The sequence below is a fragment of the Peromyscus eremicus genome, chromosome 3 (assembly GCF_949786415.1).
Source record: "Peromyscus eremicus chromosome 3, PerEre_H2_v1, whole genome shotgun sequence".
Taxonomy (NCBI): domain Eukaryota; kingdom Metazoa; phylum Chordata; class Mammalia; order Rodentia; family Cricetidae; genus Peromyscus; species Peromyscus eremicus.
In genome coordinates, this window is record NC_081418.1 from 133,977,616 (window position 1) to 133,986,580 (window position 8,965).

Genomic DNA, 8,965 nt, shown 5'->3' on the forward strand with positions numbered 1-8,965 from the left:
CCTGAACTCTTCCTTTATGTACCCAGTCTTTACTTTTTCTGGCAGTCCTCATACCCCATAAAGGGTGGACTGGGACAGCTGAGTTGAGTAGAAAGTCATGGAGAAGAGACGGGGTGTAAATCTGCATGAGGTTGGGTGTGCACTGCCTTGTCAGGGTATCCTTGGCTTCCTCCTGCCATGTCAAGGCATCCCTGGCTTCCTCCTGCCATGTCCGGGCATCCCTGGCTTCCTCCTGCCATGTCAGGGCATCCCTGGCTTCCTCCTGCCATGTCAAGGCATCCCTGGCTTCCTCCTGCCATGTCAGGGCATTCCTGGCTTCCTCCTGCCATGTCAAGGCCTCCCTGGCTTCCTCCTGCCATGTCAGGGCATTCCTGGCTTCCTCCTGCCATGTCAAGGCATCCCTGGCTTCCTCCTGCCATGTCAGGGCCTCCCTGGCTTCCTCCTGCCATGTCAGGGCATCCCTGGCTTCCTCCTGCCATGTCAGGGCATCCCTGGCTTCCTCCTGCCATGTCAGGGTATCCCTGGCTTCCTCCTGCCATGTCCGGGCATCCCTGGCATCCTCCTGCCATGTCAGGGCATCCCTGGCTTCCTCCTGCCATGTCAGGGTATCCCTGGCTTCCTCCTGCCATGTCCGGGCATCCCTGGCATCCTCCTGCCATGTCAGGGCATCCCTGGCTTCCTCCTGCCATGTCAAGGCATCCCTGGCATCCTCCTGCCATGTCAGGGCATCCCTGGCTTCTTTCTGCCATGTCAGGGCATCCCTGCTTCCTCCTAGCTAATACTCTCAGGTTAGCTTGTATGGGAGGGCATGAGGACCACTGTTCATCATAGGTTCAGCCTCTTGGAAACACTTTCAATTTAAAGCATTTGGGCTTTGGGAAAAGTTCTTTCTGAGAATTAACTGTGGTCATTACTGCATATGTAAATTGTCTTCCATCTTCTTTTCCCCTTCAGCAAATACAATTTTGTCTTCCTGTAGCTGTTTGTCCACATCATGCCCCTGTCTTATTTCTTCTCCCATTTTCTGGCATTCTCAAATGACAAGAGGAAGCCATTCTCACTCCGAGTTTTTTCATGTCCTCGACATGCTGCGGAAGCCTCTTTCCCCGTCATAGCAGACTCTACCCGTAGTGTTGCTGATAGGAGGGTGGGAGAAGGAAGGGGATTGGCGTAGACACGGGCAGGGAATGTGCCGTTTGTTTAACTACGCAGGGAGCGCTTCTCTCGAAATCCCTGTCAGTGGGACTGAAGCTTTTGATTTTGACAGGCAATGAAAATCGTAGGAGAGAAGTTAATATGGAGACAGGATGCAGTAAAGGCAAGGGGGCACTCCCAGGCGTGGGGATGAGTAACCTCCATTAACAGCAAGTGGCCATGACTTACTGCTGCAGAGTTCTTAGTGAGTGTGTTTGTTGAATTTGGCTTATGAGAGGGAAGACCAAGTTTACTTCCATTTTTCTGAAATGGACAAAATACATAGTTTAGACAAGGCCAATCTCTTTGTGCTTTCTGATTTTTGTTCATTTTCTTTTCTTTACCCATGATTTCCAAGATACTGGGCTTCCCATCCCGATTTTCCCCTCATCAACCCCTTTCCTTTCTTCAGAAGGGGGTTAATGTATGAGATTGGTGAGGTCCAGTGAGGCTAGGTGAAGGGGCAAGACAGGGCAGTTCACTAAAGAGCACTTTATTTCTTTTGAAGCCTTTGTAAGGAAAAACGAGGGGGGGGGCGGGGTATAAGAAAAAACAAATGCCCTACAGCACAGTGGAAGATGGTACTGGAGAGCATTTGGTGGGGTTGAAGTATGATCAGTGTTTCCCACTGGGGAAGGGAGTGTTTCTCTTGAGGGTGGCACATGCCATTGCCGGGTGCCCGATTAGACATCTCCTTATTCCTTCCATTCAGGTATATTCTGCGCAGCTTCCCTTTGGTTTTCCTCAACATCTTGCCTTTTCAGAGTAACACTCCTCTTCCTAAACACCTTCCTGGTCAGATCTGTATGAGTTTGGGAAGGGTAGGCTGAATCATACTCCTAAATGCCCCTGGCTCCATCACGTCTTGAGAATTAGTCTCATGAAGGGCCCCGGTGGGCGGCCAGAGCAGCTGACGTATGGGGCTGGGGCCTGGAGACTGGCCTTAGGCCTCCTGGGGTTCCAGCTCTGCTCCACCAGGCTCAGGCTTGGAAAATGGCACAGGACAAACTTGATTCCCTTTGGGCCTCAGTTTCCCACCCCTCCGTGACGTGGAAAGAAGACTACTCTATTTTGTTGGTCCAGTGTTGCTGGACGTGAAGTTTAGTCATTGTTGTTGTCTTGGGTGATGTGTGCAAAATTGTAGGAGTCACTGCCTATAAGAGGGAATAAGGGAAAAAGCAGAGGAGAAGGACAAAAGGAGAAGTCATTTGGTATTGATCTACCTATCCTAGGCTTCCTCTCCTCAACTCCCATGTTTCTGGTTTGGTGAGTTCTTTATACCACCCATAATGCTTTGCATTGGTGCAGGCTGGGAAGAGGGTGTATAGGCTCACAACTTGATTTTTTTTTTTTTTTGCATGCTTTCTTAATAAAAAAAAAAAAAAGGAATGTTTCCAGTTCTTATCTTATTGGTACTCCTCTCCAATTTCTTTTTGCCAGGGTGGGAGAGGAGAAATGTGAAAGCGCTCAGCTCCTGCTGGCACCCTGCCACCCCTCGCCCATCCTTGCCACTGGGGTTGCTTAGCCGACCCTGACTGTTTGTGAGAGTGATGAAAAAAGAACTAGGCATGGATCTCACAGCTAGTCTTTAAAATGCTATTAAGTGTAGTTACGTCGTGTTGGCGGTCGGTGGTGAGCAGGCCCACCAACACGTTTGCATGTTGTTTAAAGAGTGGACACAAAGCCCCACCCTTAACCGAGAGTCTGTTTGCATCTGGTACCTGCTGAAGAAGGAAAAACCAGTTTTCTCTAGTGCAGTGCCGCTGTGAATATAAACCACACTCCAGGGCAGGCCCCATGCCGGGAGTAGCTGGCCAACACGGAACAGACTCCACGTTTTCTTATGTGTTGTTGTTTATTTGTTTTTGTTTCTCTGTGCAATGGTCCTGGCTGTCCTGGGATTCACTTTGTAGACCAGGCTGGCCTTGAACTCACAGAGATCCACCTGCTTCTGCCTCCCAAGTGCTGGGATTAAAGGCCTGTACCACAACCGCCTGACTTTTTGGGTAGTTATCGTCTTAGGATTTTCCTTTTTTAGTTTGTGTATCTGTTTTGATTTTTGTCTTTTGTTGTTTTTTCCTTTTTATGAGAGAAAGAACATGGAGTTGTGTGGGTGGGTATGTGGGGAGGATCTTGAAGGAGTTGGGGGAGGAGAGGTAATATGATCAACATATATTGTCTATTTTTTATGTATAGTACATAACTTTAAAAAAGATTCAGGATACTATACTGTAGGGAGGGGTTGGGTCTGTGTTTCAGACTTCCGAGATGTGAGAGTAGAAAACAGGTAAAGATCCTTACAGAGTTGTAAATCTGCAGTGAGGGGATCTAATTGTAAAACTTTCTTCAGAGTACAATCCCAAAGTAAGCAGAGAACTTGGAAGAAGTCAGTTATTGCCAGAATTACTATACTTCCAGTCTTCACATTATGCCAAGATTATTCACCCTGCTGCCCTTTACAGTGACCCAGGATCTGACATCCAGAGCCTTAGAGGACCAGAAACCTGGCTTCGCTTCACAGCGAGGCTGCCGTCACTCATCGTGGGTCCGCTTGCTGCATATTTGCGCAGACACACATACAGGCGAAATGCTCATACACATAAAATAAAATCTAAAAGCAGAATGAAAAGGATCGGTGAGTCCCTGAGCCTTGTGGATAAAAGTGTTTATTCATATGGAATATATAAGCTTACATTGGAAAGGTAAAACTGCAGTCTTCTACCCAAAATTACCTCGCAACAAAAAAGAATCTTAGTCATTTGAAATTTTTCTGTTTAGTAGTTTATAAAACAGTTGTAGCCTAAGACCCTTCCCTCCACAACAGAACAGATGTTTTACAAGACTAAGATACATTCAATTTTCTGTCAAGCTTGAATTTTCAATGACTTAACACGTGAACATATACACATAAGTATAGAAATACTAGGGGCTGGAGGGATGACTCAGCGGTTAAGAGCACTGGCTGCTCTTCCAGAGGACCTGGGTTCTATTCTCAGCAACCACATGGCAGCTCACAACTGTCTGTAATTCCAGTTCTAGGGGATCTTACACCCTCACACAAACATACAGGCAGCCAAAACACCAATACACATTAAAAAAAAAAAAAAAAAGAATAGAATAGAAGATGGTGGGAGTTGCTAATTTTTTAAAATTAAACTGAAAGTTTAGTGCAGTACTATGTATAATAGCTAAGATGCAGACCTGCGGAGGTGTCTGTTGAGTGGATAATGGCAGTGTACTATATACACATACCCCATACAGTGTTATGAGCCGTAAGATGAGTGAAATCCTGTTATTAGCCCAAAGGATGGAACTGGAGGACGCTCTGAGTGAGATGAAGTACACACAGAAGTACCACATAGTCTCATATATGACAGCCAAAAATGTCAACCTGAGCAGGCTGGGGAGTAGCTCAGCTGTTAGGATGCTCAGTCAGCATGCTGGAAGCCCTGGTTTTGATTCCCAGCACCCCGTAAGACTGGACATAGTGGTCCCTGCCTGTAATCCCTGCATGGGAGGTGGAGGCAGGAGGATTGGAAGCTCTTTGGTTGCATAGCAATTTTGAGGTCACCTTGGATTCTCGAGATCTTGTCTTAAAGAAAAAAAAAAAAAAGTCAACCAGAAAGAATAATGATTAAGCAGAGTCTGGGGTTTGAAGCGTGAATGCTGTGTACATTGTACATTGAACCTTATATGTACAATTACTGTGTGTTAATATAAAAACTGAAAGGACAGAAGAAAAGCAGTATATTATCAAAATGTATGGACAAGAAAATTGTGTCATCAGCTGGAGGTGCTGGTGCTGCGGTCTAGTGCTGTAGCAAGAGACCTGTGAGTCTGAGGCTAGCCTATGCTACTTAGAGAGACCCTGGTTCTAAAGCAAACACAATCTAGCAACAAAAAGTGAAAGAAAAAGGACAGTCATGGACAAATGAAAGTATGATATTCACTGATCAACACTGGGATGTTGATGAAAATATGAAAGTGGATAAAATACTCATGTTTCAAAATAAACATTTTTATCCTGTCTACGAAAAACAGCAGTGTAAGCACAAGATTTAGGCATATCATGGTAAATGTCAGAATAAACAGCTCCCATTCTTGCAAAGGTGCTCTCTTGAACTGAGAGGGCACTGGAGAAAGAGGCCTTTGTATTTCATTACTCATTAATTCCTTTAAAATTGGGTGCATATGTTACGTTAGAATACCATGGTCCAGATAAACATTAATTGGAAAAAAATCCCAAAGGGAGTGTGCCTAGCACTTTTGTCGTGCAAGATACCTAGACTCGTGTTTCAAATCTTTGGATGGTATTGCATCAGGGCAGTGACCTCAGTGAGGTGAAGAATGACAGTTCCACCCTTCATCTCTCCTTCCGTTGAGTTTGGGGTGAGGAGAAAAGCATCTTTAGAACACTGCTTTATTCTGTGTGAGGCTCAAAGTCTAACATGGAAGACTAAGAAAGGGGGGCCAGGCACAGTGCTGTATACCCCCATCCCCAGCAGGAGACAGAAAGACCCTGTGTGGAAAACAAAAAGGGAATTTAGGAGTTTAAGAAATGGGACATTGAGGGCCATGGTAGCACACACCTTTAAATCCCAGCACTCGGGAGGCAGAGGCAGGTGGATCTCTGTGAGTTCGAGGCCAGCCTGGTCTAGAGAGTGAGTTCCAGGACAGTCATAGGTACACAGAGAAACCGTCTTGAAAAAACAAAAACAAGCTGGGTGGTGGTGGCGCACGCTTTTAATCCCAGCACTCGGGAGGCAGAGCCAGGCGGGCATCTCTGTGAGTTCGAGGCTAGCCTGGGCTACCAAATAAGTTCCAGGAAAGGCACAAAGTTACACAGAGAAACTTTGTCTCAAAAAACAAAAAACAAAAAAAAAAGAAAAGAAAAGAAAAAAACAAACAAACAAAAAACCACACACACACACACAGAAAAAAACCAAACAAACCAAAAAACAGGACATAGATGGCTCTATGAACAGGCGGAATACATAGGGAAGAGGACACTCCAAACCACAGCTTCCAAAACACTCCACGAGTAGGAAAGTGTTCATGTGCGTCTGTGCTCATTTAGGGGTAATCATGGGCACCTGGAATTATCCGAGGACGCTTCCAGTAGCAAGCATTTGGCACTGTATTCTGTTCCAGTCTCTACCTCATCACTGCTTGATTTCATGGGCCTTTTCTTTAGTGTGTCTTTTATTTTTCTCCACTTAAAACCGTCACCACCGTAAAGCTGTACAATAAATGAATGTCTTTCACTCAGGACAATAAAAGCAGCCTTCTGTGCAAACTAAAAGATGATTTAGATGATGCTAAGGAAAAAAAGATTAATATTGAAAACAGATGGGTAAGTTATTTATCTCACACGGCTTAGTTAGGGATAGGAACAGACTAAGTTAAATGACTGTAAAACTTAATGTTAATCAGAAACAAGAGGGCCCTGTTAAAACACTAGTCCCCGTGGGCCAGAGATTCTGAGTCAACAAGCCTGGGATGGGACTTGGAAATTCGCATCTTTAATGTTTGCAAATGATGTTATGTCAATAGTCAGAGACCCCTCTCCGAGGGCCACCAGATTGTCTAAAGTGCCCTGCTCACCATGAGAACATCTGCTTAGGTCCCCAGCTCCACATCTTCACACATCTGTACTCATATTGTTTCTTTTTGAAGAGGCTTTGTCCTGGGTACAGCTGGTAGAGTGTGTGAGCTCCTCACTGAAGGCTGCCTCCAGAATGCCCTTTATGGACTGTTTTGCTTTCTTCCTAAAGTCTTTCCCCAAAAGGGCATAAAGGAAGGGGTTGAAGCAACTATTGGCAGATGCTAAAGCAATGGACATGTTGTCCCAGGATAACACAGCTTGCCTCAAAGGAGTTCCTAGGTCATCAATCAATAAAAGGACTCCAACAATATGGTATGGAGTCCAGCAGACAAAAAAGACAGTCACCACCACCAGGGCCACCCGAAAGGTTTTGCTCCGAGACTTGGTGAAGTTGGCTTTTCGCATTCGGAAGACAATGAGGCTGTAACAAGCCATCATGATAAAAAGGGGCACCAGGAAGCCCACCACCAGCCTTGTGATGGTCATTGCCGCCAGAGGTGTTAGTGCATGATTGTTATACGTGGACTGGGCAAAATAATCATCCTGGAAATCTTGTGACTGCTCAAGGTGAGATACATAACTGCTAGAAGCAGGAGGGGAAATCTGTATGTGAGCAGAGAGAAAAGCGTCGGGGTTCTGTTTGTTGGTTCTGTGATCTTCAACAGGAAACCCACTGGGTGTGGAGGCTGTGAGCACACTGGGAGCTTTTACACTGTAATGGGGTTGTTGACTAGATAGTCTTGCTGAATCTAGAGGGAATGGATCTTCAGAAGATCTTTGGAATGTTGGTGACTGGAGGCTAGTGACAGCTGTCCAAAGGTGATCACTTATTTGTAAAGAGGAAGGCCTGTCATCCATTTGTCCTGTTAGCTGAGCACTGGAGTTGTAAGTAGAATTGCTTTCTGGTAGATCTATATCATACTTGTAGTCCCAATAATCAAAGAGCCTGGGGGAATCAACATTATAGGTACATAGAGTACGATTGTCTATACTGATCAGCTCTCGGTATACAAATACTGGTACACACATCACAAAGGCCACCACCCAGACACATGCGCAGATGGCGAAGGCCGTTCTCACATTCCGATGGTTCTGGCACCAGATTGGCTTGTGCACCATCAGACAGCGGTCCAGGCTAATGGCGGTAAGCAGGAAGACACTGGCAAACATGTTGAGGACGATGATGGATGGGATAAGTTTGCATAGGAACAAGCCATAGGGCCAGTGTCCTTGGAGAATCAGGTGAGCCAGGGAGAAGGGCAAGGAGAGGCAGCAGAGGAAGTCGGCCAGGGTGAGATGGAGAAACCAAACTGTGTTCACGGTCCGCTTCATCTTTAGGCCAGCCACCCACAGCACCAGCCCATTGCCCGGCAGTCCCAGTAGGCAAGTGAGGATGAGAATGACCATGGAGATAATGTCTTGGGGTTTAAACAGATGCGGTGAGTATGCATCAGTTGAATTGGTGACAGCAGAGGAGGACTCCATTGCTAAACCTGCAAAAAGACGAAGAAAAAGTTAAAGCGCGTAGTAACTATAAAAACAGGTACTGTTAGGAGGCCTTCTGTGGTGATGCAGCCTCTCAATGCCAGAGGCTCTCAGGAGTCTGGTTTGCATTCCTTCACCAGACAGTTTAAAATCTAGGATGTTGATTTAAATGTGTATCAAAAAGGTAACTTCATTTGGGAGTTCATATCAACTCAAATTTTCCCTCCCCCTTTTTTTGTTATACCCCCTGTGTTTTTTGTTGTTTGTTGTTTGTTGTTTTTTTTTTCCAGTGCTGAAATTCAAGCCTAGGGCCAGCACCTGCTGGGCAGCACTCTACAGAGCTACAGCCTCACCCCTGGGCTTTTTGGCACAGGATCTCTATGTTGCCCAGGCTGGCTGGCTTCCAACTGGCTGTATTGTGGAGTAAACTGACTTGAACCCCTGATCCTCCTGTCTGACTTCTGAGTGCTGGGATGTTCCTCATTTCCACGGCTTCTTTCTTCACTCAGTGTCCACTACTAACACTGAACAGATGTCTAAATGGACAAGGACTTCTAGGCGGACACTCCCTAGACTAAAGTCATCAGAGGACTTTAGAAAGCTTCCCCACACGGACAACAGCATACAAATGTTGAACTTCGCATATTGTTATTTCAGCTATTTACTTGTTTAGTGTGTGTG

At 45.8% G+C, this 8,965-nt stretch overlaps 1 protein-coding gene across 1 annotated transcript; it reads right to left on the bottom strand.

Annotated features, from left to right (window-relative positions):
* Positions 1-6,716: 6,716 nt before the first annotated feature.
* C3ar1 (complement C3a receptor 1) lies at positions 6,717-8,284 on the bottom strand. Its single transcript, XM_059256885.1, has one exon. It carries the CDS (start codon positions 8,282-8,284, stop codon positions 6,836-6,838), a length of 1,449 nt encoding a protein of 482 aa, XP_059112868.1. The 3' UTR covers positions 6,717-6,835.
* Between the last annotated feature and the right edge of the window lie 681 nt (positions 8,285-8,965).